Consider the following 25,645-nt stretch of genomic DNA (forward strand, 5'->3'; position numbering starts at 1 on the left):
TCAATGAACAGGCAAGCAAAGGTCACTGGCATCAAGTGTTTCATAAAAAATACCAAATATTTTCTGTTTAAATCTCAAGGGGATGAGATGTCACCCCAAGTATCACGCAGTGTCCGAGTCCAGTTCCCTTCTCAACCCCCTGTCAACTCACATCCCCCCCCCCCATCATCCCAACAATGCCATATTTACACACAATGAGTGACATTATGATAGCTGTTTTAAGTTTGGTCTGAAATGCAGAGTATTTTTTGGTAAGACTACACTGAACATGGAGGACATTGAAGCTAAACCACTGCTTTGTCTAATCACATGGATAAAAGCAAAATGCCCCATGGTAGAGAAACAAGATTGCCTGCACTATACAGCGACATAGCAACATTTTTCATACTTGTACAGTTCTTTCCGGCCACACCTAATTTGGTATTAAAAAAAGAGAGAAAAAAAAATGTTCCAATCACACACTGATACTCAGTTTCATTACATGACTACAAAATCACCAACATCTTTTTAATTCGCCCCCGAGAAGAATTTGATGAAGCAAAGGAGACCATCCCATCATGGCAACTATTCCATGAAATGTCTTATCAAATATGTATCAGGCACTTTAGATGATAACAGCCAAGCCACAAACTGAGACCTGATCACAGCTACAGGGTATGTCAAAAGATGAAGAAGGAAAACCCAAAAGGAGAAGTGCTACAATCAGACTTTCACGGGATGTGTTCACCCCATGTATCATTAATAATACATTTCTGGAGAGGAATCTGCCTGGAATCAGTTCATCTATCATTGTTCTTTTCTAAATCTCCTCTTGATAATAAATGCCAGTTGCTATGTGATGTGGCATTTAGTGTAATGCTGCCCACAGGCGGCAAGATACATACTGTTGTATGCCAAGTACATTTGTGCACTCACAGCCTCGTCTTCCACACTTCAGCTGGACACACTTTAGGTTTTATGTATATATTTGTCTTCAAGTATTTTTCAACAGAAAAAAAAAGATAATAAAAATAACATAGAACAACAAAAAAATGCATACAGATAACTTGACAGACTTGCATTTAATGCCAAGCCAGCATTTCATCTCTGGTTGCCATTGGTGACAAACTTTCAGAGCTAATGCAATGTGTCACTATCTTGTGCAGATGTAAACACCTTCACATTATGAAGAATCTGCATCATACTTTCACCTAAAAACCCCAGCAGACCACTTCTACACAGTAGAGACATGATGACGTGGTTGTATCCTTAACCTTAGTCTTTGTCCAAGTCTCTTTTTAAACATTACATAATTCCTTCTGTACTCTGCGGTATGATGGAGTGCCACTGTGTAATGATGTGGCTTGTGAGTGAAATTTCAGTACAATGCATGATGCAATGCTTCAATCCAGAACAAACAACTCCAATTCCTCTTCCAAAACAATATCGAAGCAAGATTATGAAAAAGGCAAAAGCGCTCAGCATTTTCATTCCTCAAATACATTATTCATATATCAGTGAGAGAGAGGGAAAAAAAAATCACACCCTGGTAGAAATCTTTGAGTTTTTGAATACCCTATACTTGCGGCAAGAGCCACGGCCAAAAGCAACAGTTGGATGAGAGAGAAAGGTGCAGTGAGGAGAAGGGAGAAGGATGCGACAGCAGCAAGATGTCATCAATTATTTAGGCGAGCAAATGAAGCGTTGGAAATGAGAATCCAACGAGCCCCTTGAGATCGGTAATGGGACTTGTATGCAGCACACGGCAGGTATCAGACAAAATGTAAGCACACACAAACACGCACAGACCGACAAAAAAGGCAAGGACTGGAAAATGATTAGTTTCGGGACAAGAAGGATGAGCACTTTATCTAATTTGTCATTCATCTTTGGATAGCTCAATTAGCCTTGTCTTTAAATGAGGTGTCAGTAAGATGGGAATAAATGACTCGTGGCCCAAACAGCAGAGAGGCAGCTCCTAAAACTACCAATTATTTTTACCTGACGGCATTGATTGCTCAAGTCAGCTCCCCTCACTCCAGAGGGATGAAACTTTCAAGGACGACTGGGGCGAGACATCATCTTACCCCATCCCATCCCAAATCTTTCATCACTCTGCCATTATTTTTTGAATCACACAAAGCAATTGGCACACTATATGCACATACATGAAACATTCAGAGTGACTACAATCGAAAGAAATGGCCGACAAGAAATGAGGTATGACTGGGACAGGCACAAAATCTACAAGATGAAGAGGTTACAACTGCACATCAAGAACAGCAATGAAAGCACAGTCAACTTTTGACTGACTGCATACAATGGCCACGTTTTTGTAAACTAGTGGCAATGTACTCTGCAACAAAAATAAAGATTGTCCTAGATTCAATTGTATAAGCACAAATTTTCTGCAATCAGCATTCAGATGTACTCACTGAATTTTTTTATTCATTTTTAGGTTCATTTGACTGTTCACATGTTACTAGTTAAGATGATATCATGTGAAAAGCTATTGCTGTGTTGTTGTTTTTTCTGTATTTCTTCAAATTCTTCCTTAAGAAAGAAATGAGTTTCAACAAACCACTGAAGTAATCATACAGTCAAAGCTCTGTATAACGACCAAGACTAAAACATTAGTGGTCCTTGAAGACAGGTGGCCACTACAGACAGTTTGGTGGGAAAATTGACATAAATGCTTATCATTTTAGATAGACATTGCATTCATGTTTTCAATACAAACATGAATGCACAAAATTAAGAGACCTGACAACACAACGTATCCCAGAACTAGATGAGCACTAATAAAGCAGTTTTAATTTGTTTGTTTTTTTCACTCTCATTAACTATACATCCTACAGAGGAAATTGAGCAAGATGCAGAATCTCTGGTAGTTTGTAGACAAATGCACATTGCCCTGGAGTCTTTGGCCACAAGCACCAGAAAATGTGGTCCTTGGGGACATATATATTTGGTGGCTGATGACTGCTATTGACAAGTTATTAATATATCTGCAAAGTATTGACTGCTATAGACAAGTTATCAATATCTGCAAAGTCAAGCATGTAATACATCATTTAAGGAGTTTGCAGCGGCTGTATAATGTGAGGGGCCACACAGAGTTGGAGGCACAGTAGTCGTAGACAGGTAAGCATTAGAACAAGTTTTAAATGTAGACATTTGATACAGTCTATACTGCCCAACTCTTTCACAAAATATCAATAACTGGTATGGTAATAACTGCTTTATTGAGTCAAGTAAAAAAAAAAAACTACAAGAAAATATATTTGCTTTGAAAGACACAAGTTTGTGTTCTCATCTGCCCACTGATATAGCGATAAGCAAGGATAGCATGATGGTGATTTTACTTTTTCATTTCACCATGAAGGATAAATATTTGATAACACTCCAAGAATAGCGCGGAGTATATTGTAAGTAATTGAGCAATCCTGCCTGGGTTGACTGACGGAGCATTTAGTACATTGTCAGAAATCATAAGGAGATGTGAACTTGCTGGCAGCAACAAAATGATTGCAATAGTCATCTACAAAGGACACTCATTATTGATAATGTCGTTCAAGCATTTTTTTCTTATGGTGTTGATATTTAAATATATATAGAGGCAATATTCATTCTCATTGTGCATTCATATCTCATTTCTGAAAGAGGCCTAATGTAGTCCTGAGAATATACATGACTGAATCTTTAAATCCCGGAGGCCCACTGAAAGGTGTTATATGTTTTAGATAGGCAATACAAGGCTCTTTCATGGCCATTGGGTAGCGAAAGATCCACCTTTCATTTGTATTTTGTCAATTAACATCATAATTCCACAGTATAACAAGAAATAAATCAGATGTGAAGTACTAAAAAAAAACCAATAACACACTTGGCATCAACTTCAACATGTACGCAAGCATGGAAGTGTGTGTTAGTGATTCATTATGAAGTTTTACAGGGATTCCATGACAGAGGCGTATACAAACTCTCACATCATCATTAAAATGCTTCATATCAGCTTGTGTTCTTCCTGACCGACTAAATATGAAAAAAAAAAACAACTAGCAAACGGCAAACACTGCAATATGAAGACAACTCTTTATAGTGTATCTTATACCAGCCAATTGATCATTTGTGATTCATTTCCAGCCATACTAATTTAACATGGATTTGGTGACTGATGAAATCCCACTGTTTCTGTACCTCTGGCATTTCAGTGCAACCACCCCTCATTACATGTAACTCTACTTGCTCCTGGAAATCAACATTTCTATTTTGTCAATCAGTTGCAATTAAATGATGTGCTTGACAAAATTGCTGCATTCATTCAATCTACATATATATGTGTATTTATATGTCTTATATTTGGGTGTTAATCCCCTTTTATATCTCTCTAGCTGATTGTATATCCCAAGGTAATATAACTAACACATTACTAAAATATTAATAATCCAGTTGACTGTAGATCTGGTGCTATAAATCTTATGCAAGACATCTCATACATCAACATTTAACACTAATTGATGTGAATGAAACAACAAAAATATTGAAAAATCAATGCAACTCATGAAATCCAAATTTGATTCTGGTGAATATTACAAAAGCTCACAATACATCATTTTCAATTCAAAAACAACAACAAAAAAATATTCAGGAGCATATCATGTTCAGCATGTTTGCTGTTGTTGTGTTTTTTTTTTTCAATGGAAACAGCTTTATTCTGTGTGCTGCTCTAACTTCCATTAAAATCTTTTCAGTGATTTCATACCTTTGAGCAGCGCTTACACCAATTTGCATTAAGTCAACAGTACAAAAGTACAGATTGTACATTCGGGTAAACATAATTCATGCAAATGTGGCTACATGACAAACACACTTTTACAGTCCATTATTCATTTCTTAACAAGATAAGTGTCACAAATCGTGTGTGACCACACATTGACAGTTTTAAGGAAAATCCATGATCACAATTTATTCAGCTGGTCACTCAGCAGAATAGATTACCCATGTGGTCTTCAAACTTTTCTGATTTGCTAAGAAACAAGTAAATATATACAAAGATATGTACAGGTGGGACTGCATTGTACATTGTATACTGTATTAATGAATTAAGAATGCAAACAAACCCTCCAGTCTGATTTATGTGACACTAAATGTATACACAACCCCTAACGCTGATATTGGACAGAAATTATTTCAACTCCCTTCTAAGATGACACATTTAAAAATATACCACTATTACTGACAGCAGACTTCTGTGATGTATGCATAGTAAGACAGTCAAAAAATGATTGGAAACATGTCTATGTACAAAGGGCCTAAATGTAGTGAGTTGATCCACCACAAGACAAAGATATCAAATACTGAATGCACATTCATTTCATTGTCTTGTATTCTTTGGTCAGTGTTTACTTGATAGCAGGAGGACGATTTAAATTCAAGAATGTCCATTTTACAGCAAAGTGTACTTTTTTTTTCTTTCATTCACGACCCCTATACAAATCACTTAAGGATGTCAAGATTTTCATGTAAAGTAGATGACACTCAGCATCACTTGGCCATCACTTGGCCATTTTAAATAAGAATATTATTGATTACATGGCCTTGTATTCAGAAACCAACTTATCAAAGAGCATGTCCATAATTATCTTAGTCTGTTTATTTCCCTGAGCTCTTCAGACGGTCCGTTGTTGGCTTACACATTTTGAGTACAAATTTTGTAGGTACACGTTGTCCGTTTGTCTACGCTCCTGATCAGGAGAAGAAATGGTCTGTCAATATGGCATATAACCTTACTGACTGTGCTTTGTACGCCAATCAGCACGCAAGATGGAGTGCTTTCTTCGTAGACTCAACACAGATGTCTGGGAACTCATTGTCAATGAATGGAGATTACCTAATCCCTCTGCTCTCTACTGTGTCATTATGGTTTTTCTGTTAGAATGAAGTACATTGCTATAGACAGTGAAACACAGACACAGACAGACAGACAGACACTCTCATACACACACATACAAAACCAGCTAAGAAGCTACAACTTAGCTTCATGATTTTCATATGTGGTTTATAAATATATATCACCTCTTAGTCTTATTTGAATTCAAAAGTGATATTTACACATAACAAATCCATCCTTGATAGTAAAATGTGAAGAGGAAAGTATAGGCTTTGTCAATCTTACCGCAGAGCATAGCAAAAAAACAAATATGGGTACAAAAAAAAAACAAAAAACAACATTTTTCAACTTCAGAGAGTAGCATATATCGTTGATACACACTAGATACAATAACACAATGTACAGTTGAATTCATTCTAAAATACATAATGGAAAAAAAAACCCAGGAAGCTTTATTCACAAACTGTCTTGTGTATCACTACAAATCAATTTCACAAGCCTTCTGTGGTATCTTGTATTTGTGTTTTCAAGAGTTCACCATTCAAGCCTTATATTCAATCTATCTTGTCTTGCCAATGATGCTCACAATTAATATGTTGATTATTGATTCATGTATCTGCTAAGTAAATAAAGAATAAAAAAATCAGATCAACCAGAGTCAAGGGTAAGCTGTTACTAAGATATGAAAATAAAACACATATATAAAGACATTTTTTTTTTTTTGGGCCCAGTGTTATGGCTTTCCTTTTTTTAATCAACACAATGAGGCATATACAAAATTTGTATAAGGAATCTGACATCTGCCCCCCACTAATAAAAAAACACAAAAAAACTCACACACACATACACACAAAAAAAACCCCACAAACATCAAATACACGGTGACACAAGTTATTAGATAACCAAAGAAAGAGGTCCACAAAACCTAGTTTTTCCAAGTTGAAAAACAACCCTTGCTTCATTAGACAGCCTTCTTGATCTGCGATATTTGACGCCCACTTGAGGTATTAAATTCACTTCAAACGCCACTTCCACACACATCACGACAACAAGTCTCTGGGAGGCATGCCATCTGGAGGAAAAGTCCGAGAAGGAAATACTGACACTCCCCTGCAGTCACACGGTGTGAAGCGCATGGCTCCTCCACAGCTGTTCACACCTTGAACTTGTCAGGTTCAACTTCATATCCCCCTCGGCATCACCCCTGAAGCCCTTTCATCCGCATCTTCGCAACATCGATCTCCCTGCACACGCACATCAACAGGCTTCTCCTCTTCGACTTGGTGGAGGAAATCTTTGGTAGCAAGAGGAAGTACAGCTGTGTGTTGCCACAGCTTCCCAGAATGGTGCTTGATGTCTTTTTCTTTTCACATGGATTCATAGCCCTGTCTAATCCTTCCTGATACTGATATCGTACAGAATCACGCCTCCAACGGTCTCACCACGTGGCTTGCGGACAAGTTTCTTGCGTGAAATTTGACTATTCAATGGATGGCAACCCACTTCTTTGATATGATTTCATAGCTGCAATTCTGGCTCCTGCCAGGAATTAATGAAATTATTCACTGCTTCTGACCTCTGTTACTAATACTTCAATACTGACAATAGCAATAGAAGCTGTACAAATGAAAGTATACAACCTACTACAGTTTCATATGCAAGAACTTCTTATTGATATCATGTGTAGTATCACGTAAGAAATGGACCTAATTTTTGGTTTTCTTGGCTAAAATGGGTAAATAAACCTACACATAAAATACATTAATTACTTGACCAGATTTCCAGCTAATGGGCTCTGAAATGTTTGATAATTTTTCACTGCCATAAAGGATACATTAATAAAAATATAGGTGTTTGTTGTCTTGAGACAACACACAATTCACCTTTTTTTCCTGGTGATAAATGCCCAAACAAATAAACTTTTTATGAATATACATTCATTTACTTATTTCAAATATTCTGATTGATTTATCTATTTATTTCTCTATTCATTACATCCGCAAACTACCTGTGTTTCCCCTTTTCCTTTTCTTCAATCAAATTTAGAGTAGCAAAGATGATGCCATTGCAATGAGACTCAGCTAAGCTGAACAGGCAGATGGATGTTTTCAGACGTGACACAGCCCTATCTCAATCTCTTTCTCTCGCTGTCTCTCTCTCTCACTCTCTATGTACAAATGACGATGACTCATAAGATGGACTTCATAATACCTTCCTGCTATTCAATGTGGAAAAACTGTGATATCTTGCACCACTGAAGGGTTTCAATGAACATGTGTAACATTGAACCAACCTGTAAAGGATCAATATTCTCACTACTTACACCAAAGACATATGTATCTGAGGAAACAGTGCGCTGTTACTGACCTTTGTCCCACCTCACATCTCCCTCTGACACAGACTCTGCAAAGGGTGGCGTCTCAACTACTCTCACTTCATCACCTTTATCAGGCAGGAAATAAAAGAAAGGGAGAATAAAAAATTGTGGAGTCAATGAAACCAGGTGTAATCATACCTTTGGAGAATGCTTGACATGTAGTACAAACCTACGGCATATTAAATCCTGCAAATAAATGTGTCCTGCCAGATCAATCATTGGTATAGAAGTAAAGCTCAGAAATTGGTTGCCCTTTACATGTATATCAGAACATGCTATATCTCATGCAGCACAGAATAAGCGCTTTTGGAGGCAATGAATTCACACAAAAAACAAACAAACAAAGAGGACGAAAAATCATTACAGTGGATTCTCAACATGATGGAGAATTACTGAAATTTTAAAAAAAAAAACTTCATTTAGCAAGCATATTCAGTCCATGTGTCTCAAATTTTCTCTGTATACCTTAATATCTTTTGTCTTTTTGCACATTGGTCACTGACAAAGTCAGATTCCATCATTTTGAGGGCTTTGTTCCAACAACATCCCACAGCTAAATCACACAAGACTTGACGTTGTTTTGATCTCAAAATAGACCAACATCGCCTAAGAAGACTACTGTATACGCCATATATTTCGTGAGTCTAAATTTTCACGAATCGGGAATTCCTGACGAATTCGAGAGTGGTTAAGTTCACGATCGTAGAGTCCTGTACTGAATGGAGAAATGTACATGCATATGTCACATCCACATTGGGATCAGAGTCAATATTTTCGCATGTCTTTAATTTCACGAATAGCACCCGACTCGCGAAATTCGCAAAAATAAAAACCTCGCAAAATATTTGGCGTATACAGTATCTAAGGAAAGGAGGGCCTCCATCACTTTACAAATCATAACTTAATAATAATACAGAAAAGTAAGAAAATCTTGTATGAACATACAGGCAACAGCTGTGACTCTGAATTCCCTGCAAGGTGTACTGAAGAACTGCCAGTCACATAGTCTCTGGTGAGCAGCTGCCACAGGTCGTAGCCTATAGAAATGCAATCCCATCATATAAGGGAGGGGAAATCAAACTCAAGTGATCATATGTGTGAAAAAAAAACAAACCTCAGTAAAACAATTACACATTCCAAAGACAAAAGAAAACAAAAGGAAAGGAGAACCACTAAAAACAGAGTGAAAGTGCATATGGTCCTACTTCACCATGCTTTCATAAGATTTGTAAGTCAAATGATAATTGACACTCTTTCTTGCATGCCAAAAATGGCATTGACTCATTATTTGGGTTAAGGTTGTTACAAGATCTTGTTAAACCTTTTTTTTTTTCCTTCTTCTGAACAGGATGCTACTTAAAGAGCAGAGCCACTCAATGTCCAAGTTCTCCTTTGTAAATAGAATAAAGTAAAATCAACCAAACACAATGGTAGAATTCTTAATCAAAATCAAACAAAAGATGAACAAGTGTCTTATTTTTAGTGGACAGTTATAGAGGTCACAGCCACATTTGTACATTACACAAAGTGATATTGTCATTACCTCATAACTCTCACACTGGTTTGCATAGAAAATTAAAAAAAAAAATTAGTATTTTTGGTCAATACTATAGCAAACTGTAACCTCTTTTAATCCACAGACATCATTGCCAGGTTACTGAAATATCACAATAATTTGATGCCTTGGATACAACTGTTTCTAACAGAATTCATTGCAACAACAGAAATATGCTAAAGATTTGTGTGCAGGTCAACACAAGACTCTTAGGGAAATGACATCATAACCCAGCTAGTATCAAATGTGGTTTTGACAACTGAATAGCACTGTTTTATTGAAATGCATGCTAAACTCCTTCAAAGTCTTAAAATTTGTTTATGCTATGTGGAGGGCCGCACACTAACCCATTTTTCTACTGGTCCGACCTGTCTGTCAGACCAGTAGGTATCCAGTTTTTCCATGTTTTACTGTCCATTCCTGAAAAAAAAAGTTACTGGTCTGACATTAATTTTCACTGGTCAGCGACCGTCGGACCAGTGCCAGTGTACAGCCTTGCTATGTCTGCTATGTCAAAATTCTTCTTTGTTTGGTTCAGTTAGCATGGGAGTGGAAGGAGTTTTTTATGTTATTTCAAATCAACAGTTAATAAAAATACATACACAGACAGACACACACATTCTGTCACAGAACATTTTCCATAGCTATAACCACTTTGATGTTGTAGCTTTGCTTACATAGATATACAGACAAGTGGTTTCATCGTTAGCAATTTGTAAACGTGGCTGCCCAGTGGTGCAGGGGGCATAGTTATTTGGCCTCCCCCCCCCCCCCCCACACACACACACCTTCACACCCTTTTGTGTGGAACATGACTGTCTGTCTACATATGGCAGTTTTGGTGCTTTAATTACGAAGGCCATAATTGCTACAACTGTGAAGAAGCCACTTAACTACTAGCAATATCTAGGCCTTTCTGCTTGGTAAAGGAGAGATGAAGATGTGGTTAAACACAAGAAGGCCCACGGGAATGACACTTTGCCACCACAATAGAAGGCAAACACGAGTGAAATTTGAGGATATGACATTGAAACTTAATGAATATACATCTCAGAGGAAAAATTACACATTAGCCAATTTCGCAACGAGCCTTTCACCACACTGGTAAAAGATCACAAACGAGCGACACATTAGAGGCTAATCCTCACACATCGGTCTCAAGCCAAGCAGAGACCTGTTGCCGCGGCAAGCTGCATCCATCTCCTTCATCAATTCCAATTGATTTCCCTCAGATGACTGATAGCGCAAGCCTACTTCCAGAGTGCATTTACCCACACACAAAAAGAGACTCTCGCTTCTAATCTAATAGCGGAGCACTACACCTAATCAAGGGGATGCAAGATAATTTGTGGGCACTTAAAATGGGTCAGACTTATTATCTAGCTGATGGAGAGGTTTCTTCCACCTTCCCAAGTTTTGGAAAAACGCTAATTCTGCAGTGCAATTTATTCCCATTGTGTGCTCCCTGCTGCCAATTCATTCATTTCCCTCGACAACCGATTCCATTTTGATGACTGATTTGTATTTCATTCATGAGAGCTACAATATTTGCATTGTCTCTCCCCCGAGTTCTGCCCATTTCTGACCAACTTGCAAGATGAGCAGCATCCTTTCTGCTTATCCTGCCACACAAGAGTGCCCCATCACTTGTCCATGCTTCGTTGCATAACAGCACACCAAGAGAGAAAGAGAGAGATGGAAATTAATATCATTCTATTTCATCTGACTGGGAAAGAGGGCATCAATAAAACTCCCTTATTTTATTGTCGTCTTGTTGATCTTCTTAATGCATCCAAGCAGGGGTGTGAATTATTCATAATCCGCCATGCGCGAGACAATTTGTACTCCCGCTGTGGCCTTCTTTCGTTATTAATGATCCATATCAATATGATTGTAAGAATGGAAATGAAGGACCCCAAGTTTCCATACTCTTGCGATCAATAACGCTACCAACAATCGGTGGTAGGGGGGATCCTTTGTGCAGCCAGTGAATGGAAAGCAACAAGTCGCCCGTCAGCACCGTTAATGTGGTTACTCAGGGGTGAAATTAAGAGCCAGCATGAAAAGACGCTCGGCCGTGGCGAGGGAGAGAGGATGGGGCAAGACTGTGGTGTGCCTACCTTAGAGACTGCTGGCAGTGTCTGCTGTAGAATCTTCCTGAGCAGCCATCAGAGCCTGCCCCGGGCAGAGCAAGAGAGACAAATTGTTATTCTCACAATGAAAACAATGTGTAAAATATGCACTCCTGCATATTGCCAAGTAGTGCTGGGGAGACAAAAGAGGGGGGAATACATTTGTCTTAAGAAAGCAGAAAATAGCTTCGACTAAAGTTGGGTGCCCAGGGAGGGTTTCATACCTCATCAATAGTATTGCAAAATCAAGGAAATGCAGACAAATGCGAGAATGTTTTGGCCACTTTTGAATAAGAATGTACTGTACCCCTCAACCCCCCCCCCCACTCCCCCCCCCCAAAAAAAAAAAAAAAAAAAAAAAAAACACACACACACACACACAAACAAACAAATAAAATTCTGTGCAGGCAGAACAGTGAAATGTGAAAATTTGAGCAAAATAGAAAAAACACTGAGAAAGTTGTAAATAATTCAAATTTTCTCTACTCTATCATTCTCAATGAACTGTTCTCATTCCACTACTCTTGGTTGCAGCAACTTACATACGGCATTAAACCTTGCCTCCTATTTCCACAAAATAGCACTCAATATCTTTTTTCTTCTGCTTGATTTTGTTCTAAAGGGGAAAAAATCTATGCAACTCATATTTACTTCTAATATTTCATTAGTATATTCATTCTGGTATGCATAAACTTTGAAGATGAATTAATCAAACTAATATCTGCCTGTCACTTGCAAAATAATTACATAGTAAAATCCGCCTTTGAGCATAGTCAGTGCAGCTTATCACAAAACGTTCATAATATTGAAATGTACGACCAAAATGGAATAATACACTAGTGATATATTGATGATTTATGACGGGAAAAATACTTTCATGTATGCAATTTCTAATGACTGCACTAGGCTAGAAAAATAAGTAATATCAAGATTTAAATAAAATCTGAAGGAGCATAAAAATTAAGGCTGCTTTCACATCTTCCATGTGGCGTAATAACAATGAAATTGTTATAATCCTCTGAGACAGAGAGGAAAAGTCCATTAAATAAAAATCTAAGAAAACTGAAATCTCACATTCTTTATGTTTTTAAATACAATGTACTGATATTTGAATGGCATCATCTCTATCATTTGCCAATTTGTTTTTCACAAACTTCTTTTCATTTTCATCTGAAGCCACTGAAGTCAATTGTTATCAAAGGAATCCATCATACACAACTTCTTATTTGAGATAAAATAGAGTTGTATCCTCCTACTAGTATTTAAATGATGTGCAACAGTAAAAGAGTAATGTAATGCATAGCAGTGTGACCTTCTGCCTTCTCTTCCAAACTGCTTATAAAACATCTCTTCATCATCAAATTTTACACAGATCCTTCTATAGTCAAGGACATCACAACATAGTATAATCACTCATAAAAATATATTAACCTGCACTTTGTGCAAATGAATTAGCAGAAGTATGCTTTGGAGCAAAGGGTACAGTCTTTGCCTGAAGCTATCCAAAATCACCATAACTTTGTTGTCTTCACACATAATTTTGATGATACCACAGAAAATGTCATCCATAGTATGCAAATCATGATGTACAGGCACATGAAATTTGGACAAGAATGATGCTACTTCCCATTCAATTAATTACCTACATGTAATTTTAAAACAAATAATCATTATCAAACAAAGTTACCATCATAAATATTCTTCATAGTATTAATTACCTATGATATCATAGTATGTAAGTTATTTGGCCACAGATAAGATTAACTTTATGATGAAAGAGCAAAACAGAACAATTTTTAATCTCCCTCATGTGACACAAGTCCATTTCATTCAGTTTTATTTTGCCAATATTTAGGAATCTGAGTAGTCAACCGCTGAACACAAATTTATAACTACAATGCACATTAACCTACATTGTTTAATATGTTTGTACCTTTTTGCCGGATTTTCAATAGATTACCTTACTTGGTCTTTGACATCAATAGGGTTATTTGAGGATGTTTTTGCTTTGGAGAACATTTCATCCACACCCATCTAACAGAACTATACATACATGTACATGTAAGCTTCACAAGTCAAGATCATGCATTTCGTGAGCCTAAAACCCTCCTAGGAGACTTTAATAGAGACAAGAATTATTGTTTCCTCTAGCCACTGCTGAGAGGTACAAAAGAATGTTACATTTTAAAAGATTTCACATTGATGCAATAATTATTTCTGACAACTGATGATCAGAATACTACTTATAATACAGCTGTAGTTTGCCATCACTTGCAAATGTGACATCTCATTGCTGCTTTGGAGAAGTCTACTTAATTATCTCCAAGTCAAGTCATGTTGTGGATTTGAATAACTGTGGCTAAAAAGTACTCACAACTGTCCAGTACTTACCAAGTTCCTTCTGGATGGTCCTTGGCAAGCAAGTCTGCAAAGACAAAATAGAAAATGAGAAATAGAGCAATCCGTGGCAACTTAAAGGTCCCCTGTGTCCCAACTGGTAAGATGCAATTCAATGTCATGCTTTTGCTGTTTTGGTAGAATGAAATAAAATCAACAGAATCGTGTAAGTTTTATCAGAATTCCACAATTATAGAAATTTAAAGGGCATCTCTAGGCTAAAGAAGACTTTTCTTTATTTGTTTTGTTCTAAAAAAAAAACAAAAAAAAACCTAAAAACACTCATGCTAATGAAATCTCTATAACATGGCTAAGATTTTTGTGAGGAGAAAACCGAGATAATTTATGGCATTTTAATTCGTCAGGTATAAATTCCATGTATGACTTTCATCTGTTTGTGCATTTAAATGATACCCAAATGATCAAAACTTATTGCTTCTAAACTATAATGTGTAAGTCACAAGAGCACTAGCTTTATCATTTATGAGAAAATGTGTTTTTTTTTTTTCATAAGTGATTTTAAACTGCACACCACTACATGTACTTCCACCCTTGCAAATAATCCATGAGTTTCAAATAGCAAGGTTTAAAAGCTAAAATAAATCATATTGCTAGAAAATTCAGAGGATCATGTTAAAAGTGAAAAGACACTATTTTCTACTTACATTGTTCGTATGTCTCTGACATTCAAAATAAGATCTCATATGGCTGGAGTTATCACTGATCACCCTTTGAATTAATTTGAATGAATCATGGAATATGAATCAATTCATATCAACTGATTTAACTGTGATTACTATTCTTGTGGTATATATGGGATAATGCCCCACACAATTACACCCATGATTTTAATCCACATAAAATTTTCCCCAACAGGAACAGAGCAGGTATACCCTTGATTTATATCATAATTTTTAATGATTTTTATCCGGATAAAATTTTGTAGTACAAGAATAGAACAGCGATACTCTTCCTCCCTAATTCTAATTTCAACTTCGAACAGCTCTGTACAAAATAAAGCTCGATAATGTATTAATTTTTTATATCAAGTATTTCATCTTTAATCACTAATGTGTGAGATTTTCACATACAGCTAAAACACATACAGCACCTATCAGCAATTGTATGTGCATTAAAGCCTACGCTCTATTAGCCTTTTGTCAAGGCCCTCTCACTGTAATGGGCGAGCGAAGCGAGCCAAGCCGAGCGCGCCAGCGCGAGGGCCTTTTGAGATCTGCTTCATACATAATTATTCATGACGCGTGAACCCTTCTGAATACTCATTTTAAGGGTTCCGGTCAACCAATGGAATGGTGCGCTCCCCGCATCCTCAACCTTGGTGTTGTCATGCCTGTTCCCTAGTTCGCATGCATCACTGACCACCCAAGGAGGTCTGCCACGGAACTCTTCACACTCTGTGTGTAGAGTTCTGTGAGGTCTGCGGCAGCGGCGTGCATTCGCTCTATTCAAATCGGGCTCGAGCAGACAGACACGCTGATTGGTCGACTTTTGCTCCCGAAATCGGGGAGCAAAAGTCGGTAATTCAAAGGGCTAACAAAAGGATGCGAAGCAGATCTCAAAAGGCCCTCGCGCAACCCCACTCAGCTGGGCTCTCTTCACCATACAGCGAGAGGGCCTTGACGAAAGGCTAACGCTCTATTGGTAACAGTCGACTCCAGTCGAGATTCTTTGGCTGTGTGTGTAATACAGAGATCAGTGAGAAGGTGTACACACTTTGCTACTGGCATTTTCAAATACATCCCTGCCAGCCGGCCTTCCAAATCCATTTCCATGGTATCTCCATGCTACTGGATCTTTAAGGATGAATTTCAGTCCAGTTATATATTAGTCTGATAAAAAAGAGTAAATCTTATGAGTGTAACAGTGAAAATTTAATCAATATTGGATAAGAATTAGGGAAGTTATGATTTTGTAGAATTTTCCTAATTTCTGTAGAACAGTTCTTGTAAAAATGATATGAATATGCAAATCAGTGAGGTGATGATGTAATAACCTCACAATTTTCCATTGATCATGTACAAAAAAAAAAAAAAAAAATCAATATTTCTGTTGTAAAGTGCAAAACATAATGTTATTCCTGGTTGAATAACTTCAGAACGATGATCAATTAGATATCAGGAAATTAACATTGCAGCATAATTGTATGAATGAAAAACTGGAAATTTTACAAAAGTCTGAATGTATAAATTATATTGCAAGTTTTCAGGGGATTACATCATCACTTCACTATTTGCATATTCACATTGACTATCAACAACTTTTTCCTGAATAATTAGCAAACTTCAAAAGCCCACAGGCAGGGAGTATAATGCAGTGTGTAGCATACCTATTTTTTTTTTTATTTGTGTGTGTGTGAGCATATATCATCCACATACACTGCATGCATCCTGCATCACAGCATTGCTTATGTTATGATTTTATAAAGACAAAGTACTAAAATTTGTACAATTATTACACAACTGCAAAGTAGACAAGGACTGCAGTAAATCATAAATATGGAAGAAGGCACCAGCCAGCTGCAGCTGCAAACATGTCATTCCATGTCATTCCATAGACTGTACAAACCTGGAGTATTACCCTAAAGTATTGGAATTTACCAAGTAACAAACCCCAAGTAGAAGCCTACATTTTGTGCCTGCAGTCTTGAACTGGAATAGAACCAGCGCTAATGAACTTTCGAATCCAGGTATACATCTCAAATTCCAGAAACCTAAATTGCACCAAAATTAAAATTCACAAGATATACTTACACGTAACAGCTTATTTTGTAATATGCAGTTACTCACATAATTTTGAACCAAATCAGTCATTGGGTAGTGTCAATATAGACGGTGACTTTCATCTCGTCACTTAAAACAACTCGCTCTTTAGCTTACAAATACAAGTGATCTCAGTGTACACTGCCTGCACTATTTAAAACTGTTAGCCATGTAATACTAGGACCTATACAACGACCCTTTCAAGAAACCAGGAGCAAAAAAAAAAACAAACAAAAAACAACAACAAAAAACCCACACATTGTACAAAATGATTTACAGCAAGTTGAATGAAGTTGGATAGACATGCAGTTCCTTGATTGCACAAGACCACGCACATAAACACTGATAAACTGACACACACAGACACACACACACATTCTGTATGCATTCTTTTTTTAGGTGATCCGAATATCCTCTCGGATCACCTTCTGTATCTGTACGGATTCTTTGTTGGTTCTTCTTCTTTCTTTATTTCTGGACAAAAGTTGTGTATCGATTAGCTCAGAAAGTGTTTTTGCTATCAATTTCAAACTTATACCATTGTATCATGTCCCAAAGACGACGGGTCTAATAAAATCATAGTGATTAGTCGACCGTGACGTCACTATGACGTCATTATATGAAAACACATTCTCAAACATATCTAATCAATGGAATAGATTTTTGCAATGAAATTTACGTCACATAATTTCAAGTTATGCGCATTCTACTCATATTCTCAAAATTCATATTTTCTCTTAAAACGTGCGCGTATGCGGCGCGCATTGAAATATTTGTATGCTCAAATCGAGCTCAATTTTTTTTTGCACACGTTTCAGACCATTTGGAGCATTTTTTGAAAAATTGAAAAAATTGGACGGACGCGTACGCGCACGCACATATACGCACGCATAGCTCATATGCAATAGGAATTTCCCGTTTTTTTACACTTATCGGATGCCTGAAATGTCAAGGAATATTTTTACCAAGTTTCAAGTCAATCAGACTCAATATGACGTCATACGGGCCCGTCAAAGTTGAAATTCCGCGCGCGCGTCAATGGCGATATACAGTGCAACAATGCAAAAAAACCGCCAATTTTAAATCCGATTTTACTCGTCAGGATGGACGGTGACCCCCCATTTTCTTTACATATTTTGAAAGCTGATGAGTTGTACATGTCAATTCATGGGTTGGCGATACTGAAAAAATGATTAAAAGATATCAAATTTCTTAATAAAGTAAAAAAAGTAAATTTTCAAAATGGCGTCATCAAATTTCAAGTTCACTCGAGCGTATCTCACTTATCCTTTGCCGATTTTCACCCAAATTTCAGTATGTTGTAGCTTATTAAATGGTCTTACATAATTGTAATAACTTAATTTTGATTGGATGACGGCATCACCTCGTAAAAATGGATTGAAAGTAACCTTGTCAAATTTGACCAGTTTACGTGTTATCTCTATGGGAGTGCAGTTTTTCTGGAAATGAAAATTGACACGACTATCTTTATCGAGCACTAGCTCACTTATGCTTCGGTGAATTTCTCCCAGATTTCAATATGTTGTACCTGAGACTTTGTGCTATCATTAATGTGCCCTTTGTTTTTTCATACGATGTCTGCATCACGTCCAAAAACTTGGTTGAAAATAAAGCTTATCTTCGATGTATTGAAATATTTTTCTTTCTGCAAATTTCTTTGCAATAACTCAAGAAAAACGTATCCTATCACCCCCATATTTTGCACATGTTTAGTTCATGTCATGTACATTATTTGATAAAATAACAACTACTTGATCAGACGCCATCTTGGGTATGTAAATTAGGGTCAAAAGTCATAAATGTTTTATCCTGTATCTTGGTGAATACATGTCCTATCTTTCCCATATTTTGCACACGTTAAGACCATGTTACAAGGTTCATTTTACAAAATAATTACTTTTTGCTCAGATGCCATCTTGGGTACGTGCAAAGTGGGGTCAAAGGTCATATGTACTTCTTTCTGCATCTTCGCTATGACGTGTTATCTCTATGGGAGGGAATTTTTCTAGATGTGAAATTGACACGATTGACTTTATTGAGCACTAGCTCACTTACCCTTTCGTGAATTTCTCCCAGATTTCAATATGTTGTAGCTTATTAGTTGCTCTTTCTTTTTTGTCAATCATAGTTTTGATTGAGTGACGTAATTACCTCGTAAAAATGGATTGAATGTAACCTTGTCAAATTTGACCAGTTTACGTTTTATCTCTATTGGAGTGGAGTTTATCTGGAAATGAAACTTGACATGACTGTCTTTATTGAGCACTAGCTCACTTAACCTTTGGTGAATTTCTTCCAGATTTTAATATGTTGTAGCTGAGACTTTGGGCTATCGTCATGTACCCTCCGTTTTTTCATACGATGTCGGTATCACGTTAAAAAACTTGGTTGAAATTAAAGCTTATCTTCAATGTATTGAGATATTTCTTTCTTTCTGCAACTTTCTTTGCAATAACTCAAGAAAAACAGCTTCTGTCACCCCCATATTTTCTGCATATTTAGTTTGTGTCACGTACATTATTTCATAAAATAACAACTACTTGATTGGACACCATCTTGGGTATGTAAATTAGGGTCAAAGGTCATAAATGTCTCATCCTGTATCTTAATGAATACTCGTCCTATCTTTCCCATATTTTGTACACGCAAAGACCAAATTACAAGAATCACTTCACAAAATAACTACTTTTTGCTCAGATGCCATCTTGGGTGGGCAAAGTGGGGTCAAAGGTCAAATATACTTCATTCTGTATCTTCGTTTATAGTGTATACGGAATTAGGTACCAAAGATGGCAGGTCTGACTCCCTTTTCTAAATGAGAATCCAAACATCACACGGCAAATGTCCCCTAAACGCAGATGAAATATTTATGGTCATCCCTAATGGGATCAGGACTCGAATCAATGATTTTCGAATACATCGGATCACCTAATTTGTCAACTTGATGACAAATTCGTCTAGTTTTAATTTTGAACTTCTTCAACTTGCCAAAATTGTTGCACATGTAGATTTTTAGTTCCCGAATCAAGCCCAATCTAATGCTGATCAAATTTTGCATTATAGTAAGTCTACTACTCATCGACCACCTACATGTACAAAATGTATTATTAGATTAACGACCCTCGCGCATTGGCTTTTTTGCATTTAATCTGTGTAGATCTGGATCTGGATCAACATGCTGCCGGACCGGGTGGTATAGTGCAGGAGGGAGAGAGGGCGAGAAACTAATTATGTGTAGTCGTAACGACTAAAAAATACATGTGGGGCAGGGTGCAATACGCTGGAACATTCGAACATGAATACAAATCAAGAGAAATTAGGGTGAGAAATTACAAGTAAATAACCCGAGGAAACAATAAAAAAAAAAAAGGACTAAAGAAAATCCTCATTAGTAATAGTAATAGACCACGTCTACACGTAATTAAATTGCATTGGCCATTGTTAACATGTCTTTGCCATTCACTTTATCAATGGGAGAATGGGCAGTCAATTAACATTAGCTTGCACCAGCGTGCAGTACAAGATGTTACTTGCATTTGTCATCAAGAATTCTGCACTTTCGACTACAAGCCAACAATCTAAAGGGCAGCCCGCCCGGGATATGAATCTGCAGTATTTTCTGCCTTCCTTGCTTGAGTGAAATGAGAATAAGGTGAAATTGAGGGATATTTTCTAAAATACAAGGTACTTGGGGTCTAATCAAAAAGTGGTCAATGCGTAGTAGGTCCAACTAAATTTACAACGTTAATACGCAGTCCGAAGTGGCAGTGCAGTGTCACACTTTGCACTATTATGCAATGTATTAACACTTGCTCAGTATTATCATATTCTCAGTCTACGGCTACGTACATGTACTCTGCCATTTCATCACTCAGCACACAGTAAGTTGGAACTTAATCAAAGGCAACATACACTAGAAGATAGAACTAGAAGTCTAGATCTACATGACAGTCAGTGGTGCGCTATATACTGTAGATAGAATCCAGTCCAGTCAAGCTATCAGTAGGGATCATTTATCGGCAATTGTGCACTTTACGGCCCTATCGGTGCGAGATTTTACCCTTATCAAGCCGTGCGTGCAAATTCGAGTACCCATCAGGCACCGCGGGTTCGACAGCGTGTCTTCCGGCACTGTACTGTGTTATATGAATGTGTCAACGTGTGTGTGCGTGATGAAAGCACTTTATGGTATGCCACATGGTTGCTCTAATGCCCTTCCCGAGTTTAAATGAATGTACTAGTATTCTGCTTATATCTTAAGCAGGGGATCACTAATTAACCTATTGCAGAGTAAATACACTGTACAGGTATGTCCACTCACGGCATTGGCGAAATTATTCTGTGAAATAATAATAAAAAAAAACCCAAATCTTATCCCGATTCTTCAGTCTGTTAGTGTTTATTTCGTCTACACATTTACCGTTTAGCGAGTCCGACCAGACGTCGTGCCAAGTGTGTACATAGCCATCGATTTACAGGCAGCCACTACATGAACACACACAAACCTCACCCACGTGGTTGGTTTGAGCGATTTGTGATAGGGTCGGATCGGCATGGATGAAGGAGGCATAAAAAAATATTCACGTAGGCGGTCTAACTGTTGTGGCGAGCTGGCTCAAGCTAGGATGTTCAAAAGTGGAATCTATTGTATCGCAGACTACTGCCTACTTTCTCACACTTTGCACCATGATCATGGCAATTTTCTACGATGAAACATCGCAGATATTGTGTTGATGTTACGATGTAAAAAGGGATGTCCTTGATTTGTTATTTTGTGTATGTTGGAACTGTTTGTTTGACTATATTTTGTCATTCTGTTGCAGGGCCCCCTAGGATAACAGTGTTAAAACCACTGATGGGGCTCCCCTGGGTAAAGAAAACTGAATAAATAAATAAATAAACATTGTGTTAAGTTCAATAATCCTGCCGTGGAGAGCAATTGGCAAAGGTACGCGAAATCGCGATCACACACTCATTTCAATGTGATCAGCTCCGCAGCAGAAGCGCAGTGAGTGAGGCGGGCTTTTAGGCGACCTTATTATCACTTGTCAAACGGCGTTCCATACAGCAAGAGAAGCTCGCCAGCTGCTCAGTGCGTACTCATCATGCTCATGCATGGTGGTTCATGGGATATTTATTTATACATTTTTGCATACTGCGAATGAGGTATACTTGGGTGACCCGCACCTCGTCATAGTTAATGTTTGCGCATATTTGAATCACATTTCGTCACTGAAATTCTTTAAAATCCAACTCACATACAGGAAAAATGCTGAAAATTCCAATGGAATCACAAGTTCACTGATCGATATCGAAAATTTGCAGCTATCGTCGTCAAACGCGAACGATGCGAAAAAGTTGCACGCTAAGGAAGGGGCCCACAACTCGTCGCCCGCGCTCCCATAGACAAAGCACATAAAAACGTGTGCGGGTGACCGTGATGCTCCCATAGACATAGTCTAGATCTACACGTAAAAGATGCGTGCGGGGACAGTGGTGATACTTATAACAGTAAACACGTATTCCGATTAAAATTTCAGATTTTCGCGAAAAACTGTTCGGTTTTCACCACAATTTACTTGGTTGTGGTAGCCCGGCCAAGTTTCAAGCGTACTGAACACAGTCCCGGGCATAAACTTTTGTTCAGTGCGCTTAAAACAATTTTAAGTGGGGTGACGGTATTCGGGCCCCTGACGAGGTGCGGGCACCTCACTAGTATGGTAACATCCCCAGTATTCGGTCACTTAAGCTTTTTTGCAATATTTTTCAAACTAAAATAATACATACATACATCATATCTACAGCAATGTATGTATGTGAAATATATCAAATTTCTTTAATCTCAACTTTCATTTCGTTAAATACAGTATCTCACAGAATTGCACAAAATCGCGAAATATTTCACTTTGAAAATTCCCCAGTATACAGTCATCGGCTCCAGTATTCGGTCACGCGATGTGCGCGTTCAAAGTCAATGCGTGTTCAAGGCAGCTGAAAAACGTGCGCACACGCACGCTACCTTGTTGCCGCAAAATTGCATCAGGGAAGTTGCGGCGACCGTTGGTGACCGAATACTGGGGCCTCGGCACTTGCATTCGACCCTTGTTGTACATTGGGACACTGTATCGGCACGTACGGATATTTTGTTTTTCTTTTGCGTTTTTGAGGATACCATTACACTCCAAGCTTGCGATAAGCGAAAAATCCCGCGAGAGAACGGCGTATTTCTCGATTTTAGCGCTTTTTCGGCGACCCGTACTCTTGAAACTGGGCCTTGTCCGCGCGCCCTTTTGGCTAGTAGCGCCGATTCTGCACTTTTGACGGTAAAATTTGGGATTTTGGATGGATTTTTGGAGGGGGCTAAGGGAGTTTCCTGTTGTAAATGAGTGTGCAAGTATGTGAATTAGTGTGATTTGCGTGTGTTGTGACAGTTGGAACTTACTGGCTGGTGACTAGTGATAAGTGACCGAATACCGGTGCCTGACCGAATACTGGTGCCCTTGCCCTATCAGTATCAAGTAGGGGCAAGCATGGTATTACCGGACGCATGGTATTACCGGACACGCACATTTTTGCGTACTAATGACATTCTGTACGCGCGAGACTTTGTAGATTAGCCTCACAGAACTTTGTGTGGACCGAAATCGCAAAAAACGCCACATAAAAATGTAAAAACACGAAAAAATTCACATTTTACCTCAAATTTATAGTTGAGTGACCCGCACCTCGAGATAGCTAATATTTATGCATGTTTGAATCACATTTCGTGACTGAAATTCTATGAAATCCCACTCGCATACAGGAAAAATGCTGAAGATTCCAATAGAACCAAAAGTTCACTGATCGATATCGGAAATTTGTAGCTATCGTCCTCAAACGCGAACGATGCGGAATAGTTGTGCGCTAAGGGGCCCGCAACTCATCACCCGCGCGTGCAGCTCCCATAGACAAAGCATGTAAACTAGAAGTAGAGTCTAACCAGTTGTCGATTTTTTCACAAGGTTTTATTCTGTGAACTGTTCGAAATGTTCAAGACAGACATTTTACCGTAAAATACGAAATTTTAGCCTCATTTGCCAATTTTTTCTTTGTCATCCGCTCAGTGATAATGTGTACGATGATTTGTGGGATAAATTGTGATTCTTGTGCAAGGATTAGGTGCGAAAGATGTCGATTATTTCATTGCGAAAATCGTGTCCGGTAATACAATGCGATTTTGCACCGCGCAAAAAGACAACTTTTGTAGAGGGTTATGTTTGAAGCATATTTTCTAAAAACTGGAGTGAACAATTGACATCAGTTGGCTGAATTCGTAATTTCCAGGAGTCTGTGAATAAGTGATGTTATTTTTAGCCCAAATTTCATCCTCTGAGTACGGAATTCAAAGCCACGAAAGAAAGCGTCCGGTAATTGGATGTGCCACCCTATACCAATAAATATAGGGCTGTAAAGTGCACAATTGCCAGTAGTAATTGCCCATATATATACACCAGAACTAACGTTATGCTATGCCATATACAGGCATGACAAAACCCACGTTACACTACACTGTACAAAATGTTACAACTCTATAAATAACACTCCTTACAGCCAAAGTGAAGTTGTAGCGGTGCGTGTAGGGCCTACTGCTACTGACGTACTGTGACTATGCAGTGCAATGTGTGCACACAATATCAGCCTACACAGTGTGTATGCATTGCTAGTAATGCAATACGGACGTGTACGTAGACATCTATGTATGACTGTGACCATTTGATGATTATGAGGGATCGGTAGGGTGTAATAAATGAACGTAAGACTTCGTTACTGACGTGGATCCACATATAATTGACCTACTGACATACCACTTGAAGTATATTTAAACAGAAATATACCTGATTTGCTGAAAATGTGACACGATTAGGATGAAATCGCGTAATCCGTCGCAAAATGTTAGCCGACAACATCGCCATCTCGCCGGTTTTCAGCTGCCAATTTGGTAATGCATGCGCTATTGGTTTAAATTACCGATTGATGAGCAATATAAAACTGACAAATATAGGGTTTTTGATGGAAAAACAATTATCAAATTTTATGTGATAGGCTTAAGGGTTTGAACAAGATATATATCATAATAAAAAATATTTAATCACAAGTGCTATAAGCAGATCGATTATGGATATTTTCACATTAGTCTCTAATCACACTATTAGTACATAAGTACCCCAATGTTGTGCGAACGAATAATCTGCGAAGACGAAAATCGTCGTGGTTAAAAAGTCTAATGTATATCGATTACAAATTATACTATCGATTACAAGGAACTGTGCTCTCCCTGTCGCGACTTCGAGCGAGGCAATTTTTCACCTGCTTTTCAACAGATCGATTCATCGAAGAAGGGAAGCCGACACAGTAGATATACTACACAGAAGGCCAATCACATTACAGTAAGAAAATGAAAACAACGCGATGAATCAAAGAAAAAAAAAAGTAATAAGGAAGAGTAGCAAGAGGGCAGGAAAACTGTTTGAT

The 25,645-nt window shown here is 37.9% G+C and overlaps 1 protein-coding gene across 1 annotated transcript in view; it reads right to left on the reverse strand.

Moving 5' to 3' along the window:
• LOC140226136 (dihydrolipoyllysine-residue succinyltransferase component of 2-oxoglutarate dehydrogenase complex, mitochondrial-like) overlaps positions 1–25,100 on the reverse strand; it is a 55,285-nt gene extending 30,185 nt beyond the window's left edge. Inside the window, exons 1-5 of the mRNA XM_072306629.1 lie at positions 25,009–25,100; positions 14,328–14,361; positions 11,925–11,979; positions 9,195–9,286; positions 8,240–8,314 (exon numbers count right to left, since the gene is read on the reverse strand). Coding sequence (XP_072162730.1) covers positions 8,240–8,314; positions 9,195–9,286; positions 11,925–11,979; positions 14,328–14,361; positions 25,009–25,086 — 334 coding nt within the window. The 5' untranslated portion in view covers positions 25,087–25,100. The remainder of the gene's footprint in view (positions 1–8,239; positions 8,315–9,194; positions 9,287–11,924; positions 11,980–14,327; positions 14,362–25,008) is intronic.
• Positions 25,101–25,645: the final 545 nt, after the last annotated feature.

The sequence above is a fragment of the Diadema setosum genome, chromosome 1, assembly GCF_964275005.1.
Source record: "Diadema setosum chromosome 1, eeDiaSeto1, whole genome shotgun sequence".
NCBI lineage: Eukaryota > Metazoa > Echinodermata > Echinoidea > Diadematoida > Diadematidae > Diadema > Diadema setosum.